Source organism: Xenopus laevis, chromosome 9_10L, assembly GCF_017654675.1.
Source record: "Xenopus laevis strain J_2021 chromosome 9_10L, Xenopus_laevis_v10.1, whole genome shotgun sequence".
In the NCBI taxonomy this organism is placed as follows: domain Eukaryota; kingdom Metazoa; phylum Chordata; class Amphibia; order Anura; family Pipidae; genus Xenopus; species Xenopus laevis.
The window spans coordinates 128876880-128903203 of record NC_054387.1 but is presented as its reverse complement, the minus strand read 5'-3'; the positions used below and the strand labels follow the sequence as shown (position 1 = coordinate 128903203).

The 26324-nt window shown below is 41.1% G+C and overlaps 1 protein-coding gene across 1 annotated transcript; it reads left to right on the top strand.

Annotated features, from left to right (window-relative positions):
- The first annotated feature begins 13714 nt into the window (after positions 1 to 13714).
- Positions 13715 to 19724, top strand: LOC121398002. The gene is made up of 4 exons (XM_041576326.1): positions 13715 to 14045; positions 15391 to 15517; positions 16680 to 16753; positions 18626 to 19724. The coding sequence occupies exons 1-4, from the start codon at positions 13715 to 13717 to the stop codon at positions 19036 to 19038; spliced, it is 945 nt and encodes a 314-aa protein (XP_041432260.1). The 3' UTR covers positions 19039 to 19724.
- Positions 19725 to 26324: the final 6600 nt, after the last annotated feature.

Genomic DNA, 26324 nt, shown 5'->3' with positions numbered 1-26324 from the left:
TACTAGGCACCCACAAAACATCAATCTCCTCATCATCATTCTCCTCAGATGCATCAATTTCTTCTGACACATCACAGAAGGAAGCAGCAGCGGGGACCTCCTCCTCATCACTCATTATGTCCATCTCTATCGTGTTCTCTGCCAGAATTAAATCTGGTGTAAGGTCCTCATCTCCTTCATCTTCTTCTGGCAATAATGGTTGCGCATTACTCAGTTCAAGAAACTCATTGGAAAATAACTCCTCTGACCCCAGTGAAGAAGGGGCACCGGTGGTGGAGGAAGTGTTACGTGGGGTGGCCATAGCAGTGGAGGATGAGGAGGATGTTGTGGTAAAGTTAGAAACGGTAGAGGATGGGGTGTGCTGTGTAAGCCAGTCAACTACCTCTTCAGCATTTTGGGAGTTCAGGGTCATTGGCTTTTTAAAACTGGGAAATTTGCTAGGGCCACAGGATTGCATAGCAGCACGGCCCCTAGCACGGCCTCTGCGTGGCGGCCTGCCTTTGCCTGGCATTATTTTTAAAAAAACAACAACAACAACAAAAACTCAGTTGGTTTTCTGGAAACGATAATACACACAGCTAGATGGCGGGTTGAAGAAAACACTGTGCAAATAATGCCTACAAAGTCAACGTATACACTACTACAGCGGTGGATACGGATTACGTAAAATATATGAATGCTGCTTGAAAAAAAGTAACTCAAGTGGTTTTTCTAGAGACGATAATATTATCAATATTTAGACAAAATGTGAACAAGGTCACACAGCTCGATGGCGGGTTGAAGAAAACACTGTGCAAATAATGCCTACAAGGTCAACGTATACACTACTACAGCGGTGGATACGGATTACGTAAAATATATGAATGCTGCTTGAAAAAAAGTAACTCAAGTGGTTTTTCTAGAGACGATAATATTATCAATATTTAGACAAAATGTGAACAAGCTCACACAGCTCGATGGCGGGTTGAAGAAAACAGTGTGCAAATAATGCCTACAAGGTCAACGTATACACTACTACAGCGGTGGATACGGATTACGTAAAATATATGAATGCTGCTTGAAAAAAAGTAACTCAAGTGGTTTTTCTAGAGACGATAATATTATCAATATTAGACAAAATGTGAACAAGCTCACACAGCTCGATGGCGGGTTGAAGAAAACACTGTGCAAATAATGCCTACAAGGTCAACGTATACACTACTACAGCGGTGGATACGGATTACGTAAAATATATGAATGCTGCTTGAAAAAAAGTAACTCAAGTGGTTTTTCTAGAGACGATAATATTATCAATATTTAGACAAAATGTGAACAAGCTCACACAGCTCGATGGCGGGTTGAAGAAAACAGTGTGCAAATAATGCCTACAAGGTCAACGTATACACTACTACAGCGGTGGATACGGATTACGTAAAATATATGAATGCTGCTTGAAAAAAAGTAACTCAAGTGGTTTTTCTAGAGACGATAATATTATCAATATTTAGACAAAATGTGAACAAGCTCACACAGCTCGATGGCGGGTTGAAGAAAACAGTGTGCAAATAATGCCTACAAGGTCAACGTATACACTACTACAGCGGTGGATACGGATTACGTAAAATATATGAATGCTGCTTGAAAAAAAGTAACTCAAGTGGTTTTTCTAGAGACGATAATATTATCAATATTTAGACAAAATGTGAACAAGCTCACACAGCTCGATGGCGGGTTGAAGAAAACACTGTGCAAATAATGCCTACAAGGCCAACGTATACACTACTACAGCGGTGGATACGGATTACGTAAAATATATGAATGCTGCTTGAAAAAAGTGACTCCGGTGTTTTTTCTGGAGACGGTAATATTATGGATATTTAGACAGAATGGGAACAAGGTCACACAGCTCGATGGCGGGTTGAAGAAAACAGTGTGCAAATAATGCCTACAAGGCCAACGTATACACTACTACAGCGGTGGATACGGATTACGTAAAATATATGAATGCTGCTTGAAAAAAGTGACTCCGGTGTTTTTTCTGGAGACGGTAATATTATGGATATTTAGACAGAATGGGAACAAGGTCACACAGCTCGATGGCGGGTTGAAGAAAACAGTGTGCAAATAATGCCTACAAGGCCAACGTATACACTACTACAGCGGTGGATACGGATTACGTAAAATATATGAATGCTGCTTGAAAAAAGTGACTCCGGTGTTTTTTCTGGAGACGGTAATATTATGGATATTTAGACAGAATGGGAACAAGGTCACACAGCTCGATGGCGGGTTGAAGAAAACAGTGTGCAAATAATGCCTACAAGGCCAACGTATACACTACTACAGCGGTGGATACGGATTACGTAAAATATATTATGGCTGCTTGAAAAAGTGACTCCGGTGTTTTTTCTGGAGACGGTAATATTATGGATATTTAGACAGAATGTGAACAAGGTCACACAGCTCGATGGCGGGTTGAAGAAAACAGTGTGCAAATAATGCCTACAGGGCAAATAATGCCTAAAAGGTCAACTTATACACTACTACAGCGGTAGTAAAATAAAAAAAAGTAAAATAAAAAAAAAATGAATATTAAAAAAAAAAATTAAAGTTGGTGCTGCTGAACTACTAGGAGCAGCAGATTAGCACACCAGTCCCACTCCCCAACACTGCTAGACTAATAGCACTGGGCTCTTATAGTAGTAGTAGTAGTAGTAGTAGTAAAACAACAAAAAAATAAATAAAAGCAGTCCTTACAAGGACTACTGTTATTGCAGCAGTCAGCAGATGAGATCAGAAGCAGGACAGCTGCCCACTGCAGCTACATACAGAGCACTGCAGTAGAAGGTAGATTACTAGCCAGCAAAGCTACCTAAGCTTAAATGTCCCTCAAACCCCTGCAGACTTCTGTCCCTCCAATAACAGAGCAGTATCAAAACGATTACTAGCCAGCAAACTTTCAACTGTCCCTGAAATCACTAACAGGCAGCAGCTCTCTCCCTACACTATCTCTTCAGCACACACAGGCAGAGTGAAAAAACGCTGCAGGGCTTCGGTTTTTATAGGGAAGGGGAGTGGTCCAGGGGAGAGCTTCCTGATTGGCTGCCATGTACCTGCTGGTCTGGGGTGAGAGGGCAAAAAAAAGCGCCAACAATGGCGAACCCAAAATGGCGAACGTCGCGCGACGTTCGCGAACTTCCGGCGAGCGCGAACACCCGATGTTCGCGCGAACAAGTTCGCCGGCGAACAGTTCGCGACATCTCTAGTAACCCGTACGCAAAATGTTATAGTAAATTGGGCCCAAGATATCCCTACTTTGGGGTTGGATGATTGGGATGATATCACAGCGACCTTTGTTTCCACGGTGATTAGTAGCGGGGATAGGCTTATACAGCATAAAATGATTCATAGGTTGTATTATACCCCAGTACGTTTGTTTCATATGAGATTGATCCCGGATAATTTGTGTTATAAGTGTGGTCTAGAACCAGGTACCTTTATGCATGCTTTTTGGTCCTGTACGGTTAGCAATACTTACTGGAAGAACCTAGCCATATATTTACAAACTTATCTGGACTTTCCTCCGGTTCTGGTGCCGGAAATTTTTCTACTAGGTCATATAGACCATTTAATTCCGCAACAAGCTGCACGACAAATGTTCCGTTTACTACTCTTTTATGCACAGAAGGTTATTGCTCTTAAGCTCCGAGACCCCCCTACGGTACCATTGTGGAAGAAATTGGTTAACGAAGCACTTCCTATGTACAGGCTGACCTACATGAGTAGAGGTTGTCCAGAAAAATTTGCTAAAATTTGGGATGCGTGGACCACAAGTCAAGACACCAACACAGAAATGGACTAACTCTTTTGGCATAATATGTCTCCTGGACTGTCCAACGGGTGGCCCAACCACCAATTCCCCCTCCCCCAACCATTCACACCTTTCCCCCCCCCCTTTAATTTCTTTCCCACTGTATGCTTTGTGTTATTGTTAATGCAAAAATAAAAGCTATAAATAAAAAAAACATTAAAACATTAACAGCTTCATGGCTCACACTGGCAGAATTGTTAGTAAATCCACCAGACAGAATCATGCGTAACCCTATCTTGTCCCACAATGCACTTGTCTAGCTCAGGCTGGTGGAACATGGGCCACACTGGACTCTTCTTCCCAGCTGGGTCCTCTATAAGTATAAGTGAGAGGGAGCTGTGCAACTACAACTCTCTGCTGCAGCGAGGAAGCAAACAGGATGCTAGAGGTTCTTGAACATATAACAAAAGGTTTTTTAACACAACAGGATTATACTCAGATTTCAGAGGCAAGTTGTCAGATATGTACAAACAGGGCCGGAACTAGGGGTAGACAGAAGAGGTACCTGCCTAGGGCACAAATATGTGGGGGCGCTGGGCAGGTACCTGTTAAAAAGTCTTCTGCCTACCCCTAGTCCCAGTGTTTTGCTCCCCTGCTGCTCTCTCCTCCCTCCTCTCCTTCCCTCCCCTCTATCACTCCCCTACCTCCCTCCCTTACCTTGCCCACCAGGCACAATACATGTGTAGCGCTATAAAAAACTGACTTTACTGTGGTCAGTTTAAGCTACTATCGGTGTGGGGTAATACCACATATGAAGCCCTCTCTCTCAGGGGTAAGCCCTCGCAGCGGGGTGGAGGCAGGGTGTAGTGCAATTGTAATTAGGTGCAATAGCACAATGATAGGCGCCAGTAGTTCTTAAACGATTAAACAATGAACTGTCTTTATTTAACATAGCATATAGCACATAGCACATATCCACAATGGAGCTTAGAACAATCAGCAGGGACGGATTTACATAGCGGGCGCCCCTAGGCCCACTGCCGTTTGTCCCCCCTGTCCCCTACCCTTTATTCATGCAAATTTTCATGGAGATTGTATCTCCTGCGCATCCCCAGTGTTTTTGAACCAATATAGGTGTGGTTGGGCAGCATGCCGCCCCCCTAAAATCCTGCCACCCTAGGCCCGGGCCTAGGTGGCCTTCCCACAAATCCGGGCCTGACAATCAGACAGCATAAAGGTAGCATATACTCACAGAACCAGTATAGGCTGAATCCCTGCAGGCCAGGGAATATACAGCAGAGAGTGTGGCAGCTGGTGAGGGGTATTGCCCAGTTTTCAGGATCTCTTGCAGTGGCAGTCTAGGGGAATTCCTATCATCCCTAGTCTCAACACTTTAGTCCCTACTCTGGGTCAGTAATACCCTGGGATCTTAATCCCTCTAATATCCTCGGCGGAGCCTTGAGCTGCTCAAATTAATAACCTCTCTATCACTCCTAGAGTGATCTATAAAAGAGTATGCTATCTAATTACTAGGGCCAATCCGCCTAGGGTGGACATATACCCATTCCCTTCCAGCCTGCTTGGTTGGGCTAAAGCAATGGACCCAGATCCCATGGTTCAAAAGACCTTTATGCTACTGCACAGTGCCATCTGGTGTACACTGTGAGTACTACAGGTGTTACATAAACACAAGGCCCCCATAAGGACCCACTTAGGTGTCCATATTACTAGGGATGTGCCTGTCTGTAATGTGTAAGGGTGTCTAAATTTTCACATCCCTACACACGTAAGGCTGCATTTTCTGAGATTTTTAAGTATAATGTGTGAATGTACTGGCAGTCAGTGTAAGGATTTGCATAGAGGTTCAACAGAGGTGATAAGTCCAACCATGACTCCTCCAGTTTCACTGTGTAGGAGAAACAATAGCTTATCTCAAAGCAGTTTCATTGTGCACTGCTGGCTCTTTCTGAAAGCACAGGATCAGGCACTATGACCTGAGATGACACCTACACACCAATATTACAAATAAAAAGAAATACATTTACTGGTCCAAGAATTATTAAGCTTATCACTGGTAGAAAGAGTGTGGCATCTGTGTATTATCCAAAATAACCAAATGTCATTATTATATAACTGTGTATGTGACTTGCTCAAGTGCCCATCCCTTCTATGCTTCTGTTCTAGTCTCCACCTGATCTGAGACATAAAATATGAAGGCCTGACCATTGTCATTTTAAGCTAAAAATTTGTGCCTATGCACCTCTAACTTCTAGTGCTTCATGAGAGATCTGGGTTGGGATATTTACCATTATTATTATTGACAATTGGTCATACAATCTCAGACTCACTCACATCCACTTTGCACTCCTTCATCCCTGCAATACTAGATGAAGTTAGTAAATTTCTAGCCTGCTCAAACCCCACAACCTGTTCCCTTGACCCCATACCCTCTCGCCTTCGCTATCCAATCTCTGATACACTTTTTTCTGCACTTACCCACCTATTTAATCTTTCACTCTCTACTGGTACTTTTCCATCCTTATACAAACAAGCACTAATCACTCCTATCCTCAAAAAACCTTCCCTTGATCCCAGCTCTCCTGCTAACTATCATCTGGTTTCCCTTCTTCCATTCAAATCCAAATTACAAGAAAGGCTTTTTTTACAAACGCCTGATCCAGCATCTCACTCACAACTCCCTTCTCGACACCTGCAATCTGGCTTCTGCCCAACACACTCAACTGAAACTGCACTCACCAAAGTAACCAATGATCTTCTACTGGCAAAGTCTAATGGTCACTATTCCATACTCATCCTTCTAGATCTCTCTGCAGCCTTTGACACAGTTGACCACACACTCCTCCTACACATTCTACACTCAGCTGGCATTCGGGACACTGCTCTTTCATGGTCTACATTTTATCTGTCTGACCGTTCCTTTAAAGTTGCCTTCTGTAACTTTGCTTCTACTACTTTCCCTCTCTCTGTTGGAGTTCCTCAAGGCTCTGTTCTAGGCCCTTTGCTGTTCTCGCTCTATACAACTTCACTAGGAAAACTTATTCAGTCATTTGGACTTCAGTATCACCTTTATGCTGATGACACCCAACTCTACTTGTCTACCCCGGATCTTTCTAATTCTGTTCTTTCCCAAGTTACAGACTGTCTCTCTGCTGTCTCCTCCTGGATGTCACAGCACCACCTGAAACTGAACCTTTCAAAAAGAGAACTTTATTATATTTCCTCCAAGATCTTCCCCTGTTCCTCAGATATCACTCACCATAAACAACACCACCTTTCATTCCACCACACAGGCATGCTGCCTAGGAGTTATCTTAGACTCACATCTGTCTTTTTCACCACACATTCAAATACTTGAAAAATCTTGTCATATTCAACTGCACAACATTGCCCGAATACAACCATATCTCAGTTCAGAATCAACTAAAACACTGATTCAGTCTCTCATCATCTCCCGCCTTGATTACTGCAACTTACTCCTCACGGGTATTCCAACAAGTCACCTTTCACAACTCCAATCTGTTCTAAACGCGGCCGCTAGACTCATTCATCTATCTCGCCGCTCAACATCAGCTGCTCCCATATGTATGTCCCTTCACTGGCTCCCAATCTCCTCTAGAATCAAATTCAAATTACTAACACTCACATTCAAGGCCCTTAATAATGAAGCCCCTCCCTATACTTTATCTCTGATCTCCAAATACTCTCTTTCACACAACCTTCACTCTACTTCTGATCTTCGCCTCACTTCTCCTCTCATCACCTCTGCCCATTCTCATCTACAAAACTTCTCTGGCTTCTGCTTTTCTCTGGATCTCTCTGCCTCGAGCTGTCAGACTTTCTCCTTCTTTCCAAACTTCCAAACGCTCCTTAAAGACCCATCTGTTTAAAGAAGCTTATTCAAAGAACCTTAATTAATCAATTATTGCTGTATCATAAATCACAAATTTGTCTATAAAAATCATAATGTCTCAATTGTACCCTAACCTTTAGTTTGTAAACTCTAATTTGTGTGAAATGCCAGGGCCTATTTTGATTCCCAGTCCAAACCTGGTGGCCAGCTGCAATAGTGTCAGTGCACCCAACTGCGTTTGTAGAAATTCAAGTAGAAGTCAATGGATGTGATTTATGAAAAACCCTGTAAGCTCACAGTATACAGCTCAGAGAAATGAGATTGTAAGTGAGTGGAGTTGTCATTTGAAAAAAATCATCATCAATACAAGTTAGAAGACAGGTATGGAGTGGGAGTGGGTACACCTACATGCCATCCCCCAACAGCATCTCCTGCATTTGGCATCACTACATGAATTGGGGGAACACAGCTATGGTACTTCTAAGTCCAGGTTTATAACACTTTTAATTACAGGGGACACCATAATATTGCCCACATATTACTTTGCCACACCTCCCAGCATGCTGACATGTTATCAAGGGTCCAAGGATGTGGGAACTTGTAGTTAATCAATCAGGGATGGATTTCTACAGTAATATTTCTCACTAAGACTTTTTTTCCAGTAGTCAGTACCCTAACTGATGCAAAAGGATTGGCCAATAATAATCCTACTTTCTCTGAGTAGAGAAAGGAACACTACACAATACACAAGAAGATGGGGGGGGGTGTGGGAGAACTCCAAGGCTAAGTAATATACATAAGTACAATGGAACTGCAACTGATTCAGCCAAATGAACTGCAAACGTGCAAAAGAAAGGAGTTTGATCACTGCACATAATCATTCACTAGTATTTTAGTCTCTATGAAAGTTCATGCGTTTACAAACACAGGAGTGTTTTGTTTTGTAATTGTTATGATCATAAAATTGATAAGTAACCATACCACGTCAAGGTAAATCCCGTATGGTGGTCCCGCACTGTTTTAGCTTTTTCATAGGCTGTCATCTCCCTGCTTAGTAGGGGAATAAGTAGTTCTTGGGATAAGTACCTCCCAATGAAGGGACTGGTCTCAAAGGGAATGCTTACTAACAATGGAGATAAATATCTCTGGAGATCTCAGGTTGTCCATAGCAATCAATCAGATTAGCTTCTCAACAGCTGCAAAGCCCACTGAGCATCTGAGTGTCGCAGACACTTTCCAAGATGGTGACCCCCTTGTGAGAAGTTTGAAGTCCTGGATCATTGCTGCTATTGACAAGCTGAAACTTTAGCCTCGTGCAATAAGTTCACTATATAAAATATGCCATTTTTAGTCACATTCATTTTTAGGGTTTAGTTCTCCTTTAAGACTAAGAAAAAAATTACACTGCCACCAACAGATGTGATCCTTGACATGAAAATGAATTTTTGGTTTTGAATTTCCACCCAGTTTTGTTGACATTGAATATTTGCTCATAATTTGTACAAAGAGATAACATAAAGCTGTGTTAGTTTTTAGATTTGCCTATGGTCATAATGCAGCAGAGAATTTATAATACATGAAGGGTCAGTTATGGCCAACGACAATATTGAAGGTGGCAGTAGCTCTAGGGCTTCCCTGTGTCAATAGGTTCACTTACTCTCAATTTGGAACATGAGATAGGACAGATCCATTGGCACAGTGTGTAACTATAGAGAACTTCAAGGAGTAGCTTGGGACCCAGATACTGTAATGAATGGTGCCAATGCCTGCTCAATAACTGTGCCCATTTTTACTTGACCACAACTTACACTGTGGTTGTAAAAAACCCTATAGTGTAACACTCCTGGAAAAAGAAATCTAATAAAAATGAAAGACGTAGTTAGATAATATGGGGCGCTCCGCCAATGAGGCGAGTTGAGAAACTCGCCTCAGGCGGCAACGCCGGTGAGGTATCCAAGGACGGCAAAAAGCCACTCCTGGTACCTTTAAGAGGCGAATTTCCGTTTTTTAACCCGGAAATTCGGCTTTACTATTGCGAGAGAGCGCAATTTCGCTCTTCGCAATAGTGTTCCTGCCGGCGAGGGGGGGCGGCATTGAAGGAACCAACTCAGGCGGCGCATTAATTAGAATCGGCGCTGTAGATAATTGTCGACTTGCTTACAATAACAAAAAAAATGGTCACTAAATCAAAAGCAATGTGTCCATTCCTTACTCACATCATACTCAATTCAATTGTGCACCAATGCAACTAATCTGAAGACTTCAACAATTCAACATATGTCAGTTAAATTATTCTATGGAAATACTGTATATCTAAAAGAAGGTGAAATAAACCTTGTAAAGTGATATTACGGCTGTAGCCTCACCTGCCGATGGCTCCAATTTTGGATAGTCCTATGGGTAGAGGGCCAAGATATCCAGGAGGTGGGTGAGAATTGATGGGTATTGAGAACATAGCTGACTATAACTTGGGGGGTTATTATTAAAAATCCAAATTTATCTCATTTTAATAATAAAAAAAAACAACCAAACTCCCATCCTCAATCTGACCTTATTAATTAATAAAATAACTTGAATTCATCGGATCAGGGAAAAAAACCAAAACCCAAATTTTTCAGATTATCTGGCTAAACCCAGCGCAAACCACAATAACTTCCAATTGGGACAGGGGCATCTCCCATTGACTTATACATGACCTCGACAGGTCTGAGATGGGGGATTTTCAGATTGTGGATTTTTGCAGCATTGGAAATCTCGAAAAAAGGTACGTTTTTGCCCCAAAAAGCCCAAACATTTAAAACAGTGGTAAAACAGTGGTAATTTCATATAATTTTATTGAGTTGGGAACTCTACGTAAATAAAACAAATAAATAGACAAACTGTATATACAGGTATAGGATCCATTATCCGGAACCCGGTTATCTAGAAAGCTCCAAATTACGGAAAGGTTGTCTTCCATAGACTAGATTTTATCCAAATAAACAAAATTTAACAACAGTGGTAATTTCATATAATTTTAATGAGTTGGGAACTCTACGTAAATAAAACAAATAAACAGACAAGTGAAAACAATATTGTTTAATGAAAAAATGTATATACAGGTATCGGATCCATTATCCGGAACCCAGTTAACTAGAAAGCTCCAAATTACTGAAAGGTCGTCTTCCATAGGCTCCATTTTATTCAAATAATCCAAATTTTTAAAATGATTTCCCTTTTTCTGTGTAATAATAAAACAGTAGCTTGTACTTGATCCCAACTAAGATAGAATTAATCCTTATTGGATGGATTTAATGTTTACATGATTTTCTAGTAGAATTAAGATATGGAGATCCAAATTGCGTAAAGATTCGTTATCCGGAAAACTCCAGGCCAGCCAGAGCATTCTGGATAACAGGTCCCATTCCTATATAAGCAACATTCTAAGGTCTTCTGTGACTATGTGGTTATTGTAGTCTTTGTCCCAGAAATCTGGTAATTCCACCGTATTTAGTCAGTTAAAATAATATTGTGGGAGAAAATTGAGCGTTTTATTAAAGACTCAATTGACTTAGATATTACATTGAGTCCGCAATTTGCATTACTAGATATGAAAGACTTGTTTCATTTGGTAAATAATATTTGTTATTCTAACTTTCCAGTTGAAATTCTGGATTTCTGCTTGTTAGTAATGGCAGTCACTTGGAAAAGCTATATTTTTGTGCTGGATTAGAGAAAAGCCCCCAACATTGGGGCAGATTTACTAAAGGGCGAAATAGCTAACGCTAGCGTCAATTGCCAGCTGAGACCAGGTGAAGTGCACTGGAGCGCATAGATCTTCCTCATTCTTCTGTTACTTACAACATATTCTGTAAGTAAAAAATGCATCTAAGTTCAAAAAACGATGCGTCTTTTCCTTTTTTCAGAGTGAGTGATAGCCTGTAAAAGTCCTAAAAAATGTTTTTGTGTAACCGGGTTCCCCCCTACATTAATCTATACAGTGGGCTCATGTGTAGGGCATTATAATAACTCTATTGTCTTTATTAACGTTCCCTGGACTTGTGTAATTAACAGTGGAAATGTTAAGTATTTTCTGCAACATATAACAAAAAGACGTCCATACAACTTTAAATTTCCCGCCATATGCAAATTAACCTGAGCGCAAGACCACTAGCGAATTTGTGCTAGGCAGAATAAACGATAGCTCATCTTCGCTTTGAATTGCTCGCATTTCCGAAGTAACGCTAGAGAAAAGTCGCCAGCGTTCAGCACCCATGATGAACTCTTAGGGGCAAATTCACTAAGCCGCGAAGCGACGAACGCTAGCGTTAATTCGCTAGCGTTTGGCATTTTCACTACTGCGCAAATTCACTAACGAACGCTGGCGTAGTTTCGCTAGTGTTACTTCGCAACCTTACACCAGGCGAATTTTCGCTAGCGACGAAACTACGCAAATTCACTAACTTGCGCAGTGTACTGAACGCTACCTTTTACGCTAGACTTCCTTCGCCACCTCAGACCTGGCGAAGCGCAATAGAGTAGATAGGGATTGTTTAAAAAAAATTTTCTAAGTCCCAAAAAACGCTGGCGTGTTTTCTACATTATGGGTGATAGGCTGAAAAAGATCGAAATTTTTTTGGGGCTCCCCTTCCTCCCCCCTACATTTCCTGACTCATGGCAACTTACCTAGACAGTGGGCACATGTGTAGGGCAAAATAAAATTTTTATTTGCTGATTTGAAGGTTTTCTAGGCATTTGTAGTGCAGATACGTATTCCTCCATTGAAATTTGAATTTCGCGCCGTATGCAAATTATGCTTTATATAGCGAATCAACGCTAGCGCAAGTCCGCAACCTTACGCTACCCCCGTGTGCAACTTCGGATTTTAGTGAATTTGCGGAGCCCTGGCGAAACTACGCCTGGCGAAGTGCGGCGAAGTGCGGCGAAGTTCGCATCTTAGTGAATTTGCCCCTTAGTGAATTAATGTAGTCTGAGCCAATTTTCGCCTGGCAAAGTGTTGCGTTGAGTGTGAAGTGGACGCTGGCGAATTTTCGCCTGTTAGTAAATCTGCCCCACTGAAAGATGTACATTTATATTTGTATAATTTATGTATTCAAGAAGTTATTGGATTCAGAGTCTAATCTAATCTAATTATTTTGTTATTGCTGCTTCTAATCAGTCAGTGTATTCTGGATCTAAGAGTTGCCAATAACATTTATTGATGTTATGGAAATGGTAAAAAGTTGTAAAGTCAAGTCTTCTTTCATTCTACGCAAGTTCCGCATTACCCGGCAATAAAGGCTGCATTTGAGATTAAAGAGATTCTGTCATGATTTTTATGGTGTAGTTTATATTTCTACACTGTTATGTGCTTTCAGAAAAAATCAGAACTTCAGGATGCAACTGCTTTCAGACAGGCTATTTTTTCTCCAACTGGAGGAGTCACATTGGGACTTTAATTTTTACTACTGAGTTCTGTTCTCATATTTACCAGGGAGCTGTTCTGTTGTGTCAGGAAACTGTTACCTTCCCACTGTTCTGTTGATAGGCTGCTAGGGATAAAAGGGAAGGGAATGACATCACAACAACTTGCAGTGCAACAGTAAAGAATGACAAGTTTATCAGAACACAAATCACATGACTGAGGGCACCTGGGAAACTAACAACATATATAACCCCATGTCAGATTCCAGAATTAAATGTAAAAAAAACTGTTTGCTGTTTTGAAAAATGGATTTCAATGTAGAATTCTGCTGGATAAGCACTATTAACTGATGTGCTTTGAAAAAAGTTTTTTTCCCGTGACAGAATGCCTTTATAAAATATAATCTGAGAAAGCTTTGGTCATGAACATTTACAAGTTTTAGGAGGTGCTCTTGTAATGGGGTGATTTGTTGCCCCAGCCATAGAGAATTACATCTTCAAGTTCTTGAGCAAGTAGAACTTGTCTAGCAGCTGTAACATGATACCTTTAACATTTCAGCTATTTTTTACATGACTCACCTTTAAAAATGTACAGAAAAGTAACTGCTTTCACTTTTATTTGTCTCTGCGGACTGGACAGACAGACAAAGATGGCTGGATATCAGAGAACAGCGGATCATGTAAGAGACTATATCCAGCGCTTCAGCCTTGATAACTGTGCTCTTGGGAGCCAGGGCTATAACCGAGTTCTCCTACAGCTGTTTGGGTTTATGGGTCATGGCAAGTCCTCCCTCATCAACTCCTGCAAGTATGTATTAGATGATGGAGAATATCTAATTCATGCAAATGCATTGGCTTCCCATACTAGTGTCACTTTCAACAGAACAGCCTACCCACTCACTGACACCATCACTATTGTGGATAACAGGGGGTGCTCTACATTCAACGCGTATGAGACTGGGGAAATCTATGCACAGCTGGGTAAGTGGAACTTCATAGAAACCCACTGGGTGGAACTGAAGAGAACTTTATTTTTTTTATCTATTTTACTTAAACTTAAAATAGGTTAATACATGGTCACAGAACCTCTCAGTGACTTTTAATATCCTTATCATTTACAGTAGGGGGTACATTATCCCTTATAATTAGTGATGGGCGAATTTATTCGCCAGGTGCAAATTCGCAGCGAATTTGCGCGATTCGCCGCCAGCGTTTCGCAAATTTTTTGCCGTTTCGCGAATTTCGAGCGAAATTGGCGAATTTTCCGGCGAAGCGAAACGGCGCAAAGTCACCCATCACTACTTATAATACATGAGTGATACTCAGAGTTCCCTGTATAACTCAGCCTGCAGCCTCGTGTCTTTATATGGTCACAGAACAACCCCTCAGTGACTTCTAATATCCTTATCATTTACAGTAGGGGGTACATTATCCCTTCTAATACATGAGTGATACTCAAGAGTTCCCTGTATAACTCAGCCTGCAGCCTTGTGCCTTTATATGGTCACAGAACAACCCCTCAGTGACTTCTAATATCCTTATCATTTACAGTAGGGGGTACATTATCCCTTATAATACATGAGTGATACTCAGAGTTCCCTGTATAACTCAGCCTGCAGCCTTGTGTCTTTATATGGTCACAGAACAACCCCTCAGTGACTTCTAATATCCTTATCATTTACAGTAGGGGGTACATTATCCCTTCTAATACATGAGTGATACTCAGAGTTCCCTGTATAACTCAGGCTGCAGCCTTGTGTCTTTATATGGTCACAGAACAACCCCTCAGTGACTTCTAATATCCTTATCATTTACAGTAGGGGGTACATTATCCCTTATAATACATGAGTGATACTCAGAGTTCCCTATATAACTCAGCCTGCAGCCTTGTGCCTTTATATGGTCACAGAACAACCCCTCAGTGACTTCTAATATCCTTATCATTTACAGTAGGGGGTACATTATCCCTTATAATACATGAGTGATACTCAGAGTTCCCTGTATAACTCAGCCTGCAGCCTTGTTCCTTTATATGGTCACAGAACAACCCCTCAGTGACTTCTAATATCCTTATCATTTACAGTAGGGGGTACATTATCCCTTATAATACATGAGTGATACTCAGAGTTCCCTGTATAACTCAGCCTGCAGCCTTGTGCCTTTATATGGTCACAGAACAACCCCTCAGTGACTTCTAATATCCTTATCATTTACAGTAGGGGGTGCATTATCCCTTTTATTTCCCTGTACATGACGTGTTAGTTGTCGGAGTTTCTTCTGAATTATTTACAGCATGTCTATGTATAATATTGTTCTCTTTGTGTAGGTAACTTTATTCCAGTGAATCAGAGAGTTGAATGGACAAATAACTATAAAGAGATGATAGACAGACTGGAGGACTCAGAAATGGATCCTAATTTCACAGATTTTACTATTCCAGTGTTTGTTTACAGGTAAGCATTGCTTGTCTTGATTGGCTTCACAAAACCACATTTGTCTCTCCTGACAAGTAATTATCTCCTAATAAAAGCAGAATGTACATAAACAGTCCCAGCTGTTTTCGAATGACTTTGAGACGACCGTTGCTCCTAAGACACAAGGCCAATACAATAACGCAATGCCCCTGCTATGTATTCAGATCTACTTAGCACCTAGTACCTGTAAGGACTCACCCTGGTGGTCTAGTGGTCCGCTCTCTGGCATGTGGGGACCCCGCCGCATGCGTCCTTTCTCCTTCAGTGCCAGTTCCTCTGTGGTGCGCGCGCTTCTGGGTTTATGCGCCGGCGTGATGATGTCATCACGCAACTGCCCGGAATTCAAAGGTATTTAAAGGGGCTTTTGTAATTTACACATTGCCAGTTAGGTTCTATTAGTTGGTTCCTGGGTGTTTTATTCTTAGTGAATCCTGCCTGTTATTACTATATTGACCCTTGCTTGCCTGTGACTACTCTGATCGCTCCTATCCTGACCCTTTGCCTGTCCGCTGACTATTCTACGCTCTCCAATCCTGATTCTGGCCTGTCTGACTATTCTCTGCTTGTGATGGCCCGGCCTGCCTGTTCCAAGTGGCGTTCCTCCATTCAGTATCCTGGTGAGACGATCGTGCCCCTTTGCTTGTCCAGAACCTTTAGCTTTGCTCCTCACTCAAATAAGATCTGGCGACATCCAATCAGCCAAGGGCTGTGAAAGGAATCGGTTATAGGCAGAAGTGAGAGCCGAGACCAGGGTGCTTAGCTTGGGTTCTGGATTTAGGGTGCCGCTCGTGACAGTACCTCATACACAGCACTTTTAGAATGAAGGGTGCAACTTAGTCACCTAGCCAACAGCCTGACATTTGTGGAGTTTGGGATAATAATGACCCTCCACTTAGGGTGCAGGTAGTAATTGCCAAGTTTCAGCATACTTTGTATGTTGAGTGTGGGCTCCAGAAATCTAATCTCATTGTTGGTGGGATAGTGTTTTTGGAGTGTGCCCTGCTCACATCATCTCTGATGTCAACTAATGAGGTGGATTGGGCCTTCAAGTTCCTTCTCAACCCTTGGCCAGTTTGGGCCTAGTCAGCCTTATGTACCACCTCAAAAAGTTTGTCAATTTTTATTGCATCTGTTTTTGCAGTGTTAAAAAGGGACTTGCTGAAGGGGAGAAGAAAGAGGTAAAAGAGTTCATCGATAACTGCCGGAAAATGACAGGTGGGTTTCAAAAGCACAGTCAGAAGTAATATCTTTGACGTAGTTGGCCAGCTTAAATATATTGCAATATATGGACAAACAATCCCTGTGTTGTTTAAAGGGTAAGGCATTTTTTAGTAGCAGTAGCACAAAATGTCTCTGTCTTAAATATATTGATAATGGGTTGAGTGCCGAGGACCTCTTGTAGTTGACTATATGTATTTTGTGGTCACACCCTCATTGCACCCCCGCCTAATGGTTTTAAAAAATAGTGGTGAGCACAACTTTCCCTTGTTTGTAGAAGTAATATCTGAGGGACACTACAGGGGGCCTGTTCCAAGCTACTTACCTCTGAAAAAGCACAAGGGCTTCTTTCTTACTAGGGGTTATTCGATTTGGGGGACAATTACACAATGACATATGATTTATTCTACATTATAGTAATCTAACCCCTCAATAATACTGTCCTTCCCTCACAGGCTAGCTCATCTAAATTAGGTTCTACAAACTTAATTAGAGCGCAGAAGAGTCACCAATAGTGCTTTTGAATAATTAATCAAACATCAGATGTTTCTTCCATTGTTCCATGTTACAAAAAAAGTGTTTAATTCTTCCAGCTCCAGTTGCAGGAACGAAGAATATGGCACTAGATTTAACTGGATTGGGTGGGATGCTCACTGGAGAAAAAACTTTCTTTCTACAAAGTTTTCTTTTATAATATGTTTTATACAAAATACTTTGAAGTCTTGCAAGTATGATTTTCTCTGGTTTTAATGTATTTATACAGTACTATTAGCCTGAGAAGAAGTAGTTGGGAAGTATAAAGAAAGTCTGCAACAGCAGATCATGTTACTATATAAAATGGAAATTAAGCTATTCAGCACCAGATTTGCAAGCGAGCCTTATAAGAGAGTTCTATCTCACCCACTTGTGATGTTGAGTCAAGGGTAGAACAGACTGGAGTCAAGGGTAGAGTTGACTTTGCAGACTTTGAACCAGATTCAATTTCTCGAGACAAAATGTATCTTAGGGTTTAACTCAAGAAAACTCAATAACTCAATATGTCAATATAAGTCTGTAATGGGGCTACCCATAACTGGTAGACTCCTGTCACAGGGAAGGTTGTTGTGTAGGCATTTGCTGTAAGAACTAGAAATCTCATTTATTGAACAAAGGCAGACTTGGGTGTCCCAGGCTCTAGAAAAAAATCAGGCAGCTAGATTACGGGACAACTCCACCATCTATTTTTTCCTATTTCTATTACCTATTTTTATGGATTGTGACTACAGATTTTTTTAACCCACTACCATATTTGGTCATTTTAAACTACTTTTTAATTAGCCAATCAATTTTATAGGTTTAACACTTTAAATTATTGCACCGCACTTTATTTAAATAATGAATTGTTTGTCTATCTATGGATGAATTTAGGGAGTATTATTAACTCACAGAGGAATTGAATTGATTCGCTTTTTCAATTTTTTTCATTTCAAAATACTCAGGAAAAGTCAATGTTATTATAACGGCACTAGCACTTTAATTAATTTTTGAGTACATTTTCTAACGAATTATTGTTCTTAAATAAGTAGGGTGCATTACTTATTATATTTATTTATATTTATTTTCATTTATATGTATGTAGTTTTACTTATTAATATAACATTTTGGAGTTTTCTTTTATGCTTCTTGTACCATCATGTTTTTATTCAGTGATACAAATGCTTTGATTATTTTAATTTTATGTGAGGGCATTGGTTTAGCTTTGGACAGATTACCAAATGCTAAATTTTTTAAACAATATGCAAATTGGACCCTATTGCAATAAAGGCTTATTGTTTGTTAAGATGAAGGAAAGAGCTAGGCATTAATAATAAACTGTACTATTTTCAACAGGAGTTTATCCAGTTGTGGTTCTGACCCACAAAACCTGTGGAGACTTCATTCGGGCTGAGAAGGAGTTCCAACTGATGGGAGTAGAGAAGGTGATTAAGATAGAAAACTACACAAGGGAGGATCATGGCAGAACACAAGGGCGCCACAAGGAGATCCTAAACTTTCTCTACAACGTTCTGGAAGATGTCAACTTCCAAATGAAATATAAAAGGAATGCAAGAAAAGAGAGAATAGAGCGCAAGAAATTTCTGCATAACTTTCTGCATCACAGACAGATGAAGCAAAAAGAGGAGCAAATGCGTGGGTCAAGGTTAAGAAATATTCCAAAGCCAATATATCCTTTAGGGCTATATAAGAGCTTATTGGCACAACAAATGTCAACCTTATTTCAGGAAGATTCAGATTCTGACTAGCCAAATGTGATCCATTCAAATCACATTACTTTTGGTCACATGAACAAGGAAGCCATTCTTTTTTTTTTTTGCCAAAAAAAAAAAAGCACTGCATTTTTTGACCCTTCCATAGCCTAATCTGTATATATGTTATGCAAATGTAGATAAGTCTTCAGATTTAGAATTGGCTGAATACTAAAATAGAAATAGATTCTGTGCATCTCTAGTTTTATTGCCGGCTTCTTAGATGAATACTGGCATTCTGATCAATTTAGCACCATGGCTGTTATTCTGGACAGTCTCATGGCACAAAGATATCATATCAAACCCTGGCCTTTGCCATTGATTGCTAGGCACGAAGTGCCCATTTGGTTCTCTTATCATTTGATTAGTAAATCATTGTTAATGGATTTATGCATTTTTAAAGACTTTGAGAAAAGGAAAACATTGCTTCTTACAAACTCAGTTGCTATGCCAATCAATTATTGACAAACTTCTTTTGTAACTGTAGTTGCACCACTGGGAGCAGATATGTATCCTGAACAATGCATAGTTTGTAAAGGCTTTAGATTGTTAAAATCTTTGTCTAGACTTTATCTTTTAATTACTATAGAAATGGGGTTTTTTTCTGTAGTTGTTTTTCCTTTAATTCAATAAAAGTATATGTTCTCAGTTAACAGAATGTTATTTTTGCTTTTACACCTACTAACTCACCTGTAATTAAAAATAATTAAACAACCGTTCTTCATACCTTTGTTATGACCAGTTTGTCTTACAGATAAGCAGAAATCCATTATCCCGGGGCACAGTATTGGTAATCTAATTATCTACCATCTTCTTACCCTTTTCATCATATACCTTCAATTCCAGATAAAAAAATGTGTTGTGGTCACAGAAGGCTCCTCTAATGTTTTATGAGTATTTGTTAGAAATTATAACAAAATGATAACAAAAAAGGAGCTTTATGCTTTGGCACCTTCTTTGGAATGGAAATCCTAATCACACTACCTCAAACACACCCAGGTCCCACAGAGGTGCCTTATGGACCATACATCATATTTTATTTTAATGCAAATATAAAGTCCGAATGCAGGAAACAAAAACTTTAAATATTTGTGTACCCAAACCTGAAAACGAATCCCTCAAATAATCTGAGCAGTCTGGGGATAGAAAATAAAGTGGAAAAGGCAGGTCAGTCCAAAGCTCACTAGGATAGATGTTGATCACGACTATTTTTACTCTTAGCAAAGCATTTCTGACAATTTATATAAGCCCATACCTCCCAACATTTTGTAAGTAAAAAGAGGGACAAAAAATGTTTTTCCGCACAGCAAATTGTTTGACCACACCCCTTTCTGTGGCCACACCCCCTAATTACCATGTTTGTTTTACAAAATTTGGCAGGTTATGAAAGTTTGAAAATATTTCTCCTTATCTAAACTGTGTTTTTGTGTCTCAAAATTGTTACAAATTGTTACAAAGTATCTTATTTACACCTGTTAGCTGTTCTGGGCTCTCTGCTAAAAGCCAATTAAGTTAGAAACGTTGTTTCTTTTTCTGGCTGTTCAGTGCAGCGAAAAGAGGGACTTTCCAGTACAAATGAGGGACTGCGGGTTGAGCTGTCAAAAGAGGGACTGTCCCTCCGAAAAAGGGACAGTTGGGAGGTATGTAAGCCAACAGGTTTGTTAAAAATCTACATATAAAAATACTCTCACTTAGACATTTAGGGGCATATTTTTTAAAGTTCGAGTTGTTTTTTCCACGAAAAATTCGAGTTGGTCAAAACTGACATCTTCGGGTTAAAAAACAACTCGAGTTCTAACATGTGTAGTTGAATTGATATATTAGGGATACTGTAGGTTTTCCCTGTAACAGTACAAAATAAATCCCTCGATACTCGTATACTGTATATGTGCATGACACACCGCATTTATAGTTCCCCACCGTGTTCAGCCACACTCCACGTGCCACGTACCTACAACCACCTCTCTCAACTTCTCATCCCCAAATAATACAGGCAAAAAGGTGTAACGCTATTTTGGTTACTGTCCCTTTAAATAATAGCTTCCTTGGCAATTCAGGGGCCCTGAGTCCCTTTTGCAAGTCGAAAAGTACTGGGAACTAGGAATCACAGCGCAGTGCCTCCACCTAGGGAGCACTGAGGAACTTACCTCAGAGGAATCCCCTAGGAAATAATAAACACACACTTTGCGGATAACAATATTTAACTTTATATAAACTGTAAAGTAGTAACTAATACACAAGTCACGCCTGTATGGGAATATAAGGGACACCACCTAAATCCCTATTAGGTTTTAACTATCTGTTCAAACACAGTTCTTATAGTATCACAGTCCCACTTGTCTGGAAGGGTTAAAAGCACACAGTTCAAATTGCAATGTCCCTTTCCCCAGAGCTCTTATTCCCCTGGTAGCGCTACCTTTCCCCAGAGTACCTTTTCCCTTGGAAAATAGCAGCTTCCCACGTAGCAGGCAAAATTACACAAGGCCTGTCTTCCTGTGGCAAATCCTCTCTTCAAGGGATTTACTCAGCGCTTTCTCTCAGAGGCAGATCACATTGGAATCACAAATAACTCTTCTCCAGAATCACTCTCACCAATGGCACTTTCCTCCTCTGAAGCTTTAGCAGCGTGGCAGGGTCAGACAGCCTCTTTCTGCACTCCTGCACACCTCACAGATCCAGCAGGGCCTACACACACAGCTTCACAGTCGGGCACACCCTCTCCTCCCAGGATGCACTGCGGTCTCCAGCCAATCAGGTCGCTCTCCAGCCTGTTACTGGGCTGAATGATGTCACAGACAGAAAAGCAGGGGAAGGATTTCTCTTCTCCCCTACATGCTCCCCTTGGACAAATCGGCAACGTCCTCGCTTGCCGTATGCCCTGGCATGCCTGGACAGCAAAACAGTCAAAAATGTCTTTATCACTATTGTTACCTGGGACCCTAACATTGGCCTTACCTGGAGACCTGCGCTTACCCAGACCCAGTACTTTAGATCTATCGGGGGTATCAAAGGTTTCAGGGGCCACCTTCATGCCAATAGGGTTCTCCACAGTAGTCTTCTCTCGACTCAACACCCTATCCTCTTCAGGGGAGTCACTCTCACAGACAGAAGGCTCATAATAAGACTTCTGTATGTTGGAATTTTTGTAAGTCTTACAACTTCGGGCCTGATGACCCATCACTTGGCACTTGTAACATCTCCCATGGAATCTTCTACGCCTACGGCGTACTTTACACAGTGCAGATTGGGTTTCACCTTCATCAGGAACTAGACAGTTTGGCTGGATGTGGCCAAGCTTGCCACACCGGTAACACTTAGGAACTTTCTTAGCCTCAGCTGGGGGTGGTCTGGCTCTCTCAGACAGTTGAGCTTTTAACTCCTCCAACTCTTTGCGAAGCTTCTTGTTTTCCTCCAACAGTTTAGCATCAGCAGTGGATTTCTCTGTATGCCCTGAAGTGGGACTTCGTCTGACCCTCACATAGGCATCCGCCTCTTCTCGCCGCACTCTCTCCATCAGAGCAATGTACCCAGGGGGTAGCTTATCCTGGTAGTGTGCTCTAATTGTCATGGCAACAGGGTCACTATTCAGGGTCCCTCTCTTCAATTGGCGAATTCTCAGAGGATCCATTTCACTGTCTGTAATTGCACCACGGCTCACTAGCAGTCTCAGGCCTTGTTCTAGCCGCACAAGATAAACAGACAATTCTTCCTTCTCTTTCTGAAAGGTAGAGTGGAAGCGATGAAGCATCTCTGTAGCACTCTCTACAGGGCCGAACGTCACCTCCAGAACTTCAATCAGATCACCTGAAGTAGCATCAGGGTGGCCAACCATATAGGATTTAACAACATCCACGGCAGGACTACGGAGACTCTCAAGGATTTTCCTTCTCATAGTCATCTCGGGGCCAGTCCAATCTCTCACGGACACAACAGTGGAGTCTCTCCAGCTCTCAAAGGACTCTTCACCAGTAGGTACAGGATCTGTCCCGGAAAACACTTTAAGTCTCTTAAAATTACCATTCCAGGCCAGCTGTGTCAGTTGGTCAGTAAGTTGTCCCAGCGCGCTCACAATCTCTGGGGTATCCAGCCGGCCACCAGAACTATGGCGACTCCCCTTGGAGACCACGCTCTCACAGGATGGACATCTCTTTATGTGACTCTTTTCAGCTGGCGAATCAAACAACGTCTTGTTCAGCTGCACACTCTCCGGTGCCTTCACTGCATACTGGGTAGTAAGGGCATCACCCTGGGAAGTTAACTCATCTGCGTCATCAGACATATCAGGCAGAACAATCTTCCAGGGCCCTTCACTTTCAGCATCAATATCAGGGGGAACACGGTCACGATCTATCTCTCTGGGGCTGTCTATAAGAACATTCAACAGGACCCCGGCAGAATCCCGCCGTGATTTACCAGAACTTGATAAATAAATTCTTCCTTCACTCTGGGCACCATGGGCCCAACAGCGGCAACCTTTCGGGGGTTAAGTCCCAATGCAGTACACCATTGGCGAACACTTTGTGGAGTTTCAAAGGCAGACATATTTTCATCAAACATCCCCAGCTTCCCAGTCGACATCTCAGCAGTGCCTCCAATGTAACGCTATTTTGGTTACTGTCCCTTTAAATAATAGCTTCCTTGGCAATTCAGGGGCCCTGAGTCCCTTTTGCAAGTCGAAAAGTACTGGGAACTAGGAATCACAGCGCAGTGCCTCCACCTAGGGAGCACTGAGGAACTTACCTCAGAGGAATCCCCTAGGAAATAATAACCACACACACTTTGCGGATAACAATATTTAACTTTATATAAACTGTAAAGTAGTAACTAATACACAAGTCACGCCTGTATGGGAATATAAGGGACACCACCTAAATCCCTATTAGGTTTTAACTATCTGTTCAAACACAGTTCGTATAGTATCACAGTCCCACTTGTCTGGAAGGGTTAAAAGCACACAGTTCAAATTGCAATGTCCCTTTCCCCAGAGCTCTTATTCCCCTGGTAGCGCTACCTTTCCCCAGAGTACCTTTTCCCTTGGAAAATAGCAGCTTCCCACGTAGCAGGCAAAATTACACAAGGCCTGTCTTCCTGTGGCAAATCCTCTCTTCAAGGGATTTACTCAGCGCTTTCTCTCAGAGGCAGATCACATTGGAATCACAAATAACTCTTCTCCAGAATCACTCTCACCAATGGCACTTTCCTCCTCTGAAGCTTTAGCAGCGTGGCAGGGTCAGACAGCCTCTTTCTGCACTCCTGCACACCTCACAGATCCAGCAGGGCCTACACACACAGCTTCACAGTCGGGCACACCCTCTCCTCCCAGGATGCACTGCGGTCTCCAGCCAATCAGGTCGCTCTCCAGCCTGTTACTGGGCTGAATGATGTCACAGACAGAAAAGCAGGGGAAGGATTTCTCTTCTCCCCTACAAAGGTATTTATGATTCTCTTAATTTGCTCATACTGTTTACTTTAACAGGCAATAAACATAGGGGTATCAGATTGTCGATTAGCCTAAGGAATGCCCTCCTTACAGGTACACAGATTGCTAGATAAGAGATCTTTGATATTTAATCTATATGCTCTCAAAAATGCATTACGTAAATCCACCATCAAGTACCCTCATTCCATATGGCGATCATGCCAATCAATATAAGCTCCGCATCTGTGCTACATATGCACCTGAGACGCTGGAACTGACCAGAGGGACTACCTCTAAACATGTGGTGTCTAGGATGGCACGAGTCTGCTCTTTGCATGGTATTACCAGCTGTATCCTTCCAAAAAGTTATAGTCAAGACAGAACTTCTCTTACATGACAATAACAAATCCAAAAACCATCAGTTTCCACTTCAAAACTGTATGTGAACTGTATATTATAATTATTATTATTTAAATTCTCAGAACTATCCTAAGTGCCATGCCAAACTAATAATAGGTCATCCACTTACCTTCCATAAAACTTCATTGTTATGAAAGGAGTCTCAAACCCAGAACTAGTGGCAAGGTCCCAGTCACAGCTCACTTTTCCGCCTATAACAACCTCCTTTCGCTTCGGGAGGAGCCCTCCGCTACTCGGGTGCCATCAGGTCTTTATGTGAGAGGACCAGGGAAAGAGTTCTGGGCAGACAAGGGAACCGAATGTTGTAACTGGAAAAGAGAACAAGGAGCGTGGTCAAGGGACAGGCCGGGTCAATACCAATCAGGAGAAGCAGTACAGATTCAAGAGATGATATTGCAGTAAAAAGCAGGATCTAAGAGAGTAGTAAGTATACAGGCTAGGGTCAATACAGGCATCAGACTAGACAAGGTCAGGAACAGATCAGAAACACTAGAGACTGGAATATGAATAGGAGAGGGTCTAAATAGAACTATGAATAATTACACGTTGCAATATATTAATAAAGGTAATCAAAAGTAGCAATTCATTTGTAGCCTTACAGAGCATTTGTTTTTTAGATAGTGTCAGTGATCCCCATTTGAAAGCTGGAAAGAGTTAGAAGAAGAAGGCGAATCATTAAAAAACAATAAATAAATAGACTATATATAAATAATGAAGACAATCTGAAAAGTTGCTTAGAATTATCCATTCTATAACATGCTAAAAGTCAACTTACAGGTGAACCCCTACTTTATAATTGCTGTTACTTAGTTTATTTTGGAATATGGGAATACACCCTCTTTAGGGACAAAATATTTGGAATGGCCCTAAAGTACATTTTCAGAACCATTTTTTATCTTGAAAAAAGTACAAATCAAATAAAATTACAGTATTTCTGTCTAGAAAAACACAAATCACCCCTCTGTCCCTTTGTTTTTATCCTTCTGATTCAAGCAGAGGTCTGACTGCAGTCAGTATTCAAAATTTCACAATCTCAGGAAGGATAGAAAAGAACCCCCACTTGATCAGTTGGACTAAGGCAGTCACAATGTAATTTTAACACACTTATTAAATGTCAGTTAAGTTGTAAGCACTTCAATAAACACCACTAATTAGTGTGTAAAGTTGAATATATCACTTAGTAATATGTTATAAAGTGCTGTGCAGTAAGTTATAAAGTGCAGTGCAATAAGTTAATTATAAAGAACTCTGAAATCCAAAGGATCTATATTACCATAAACCATAAATTCAGACGGAACCCCTTCACACAGATTTATACCCTACCAATATAATCAATAGTATTGTGCCAATTGATTAGGTGCTACCCCACTTGATCACCGATTTCTAAATGAATTGTTTGCAGTGGGGTAGCACCTAATCAATTGGCACAATACTATTGATTATA

Bases quoted from the DNA above. Each gene is read 5' to 3' on its own strand.
- LOC121398002 (XM_041576326.1), top strand. From the start codon at position 13,715: ATGGCTGGATATCAGAGAACAGCGGATCATGTAAGAGACTATATCCAG. The intron at 14,046-15,390 runs GTAAGTGGAACT...CTCTTTGTGTAG, and splicing joins GGAAATCTATGCACAGCTGG to GTAACTTTATTCCAGTGAAT. The intron at 15,518-16,679 runs GTAAGCATTGCT...CTGTTTTTGCAG, and splicing joins ATTCCAGTGTTTGTTTACAG to TGTTAAAAAGGGACTTGCTG.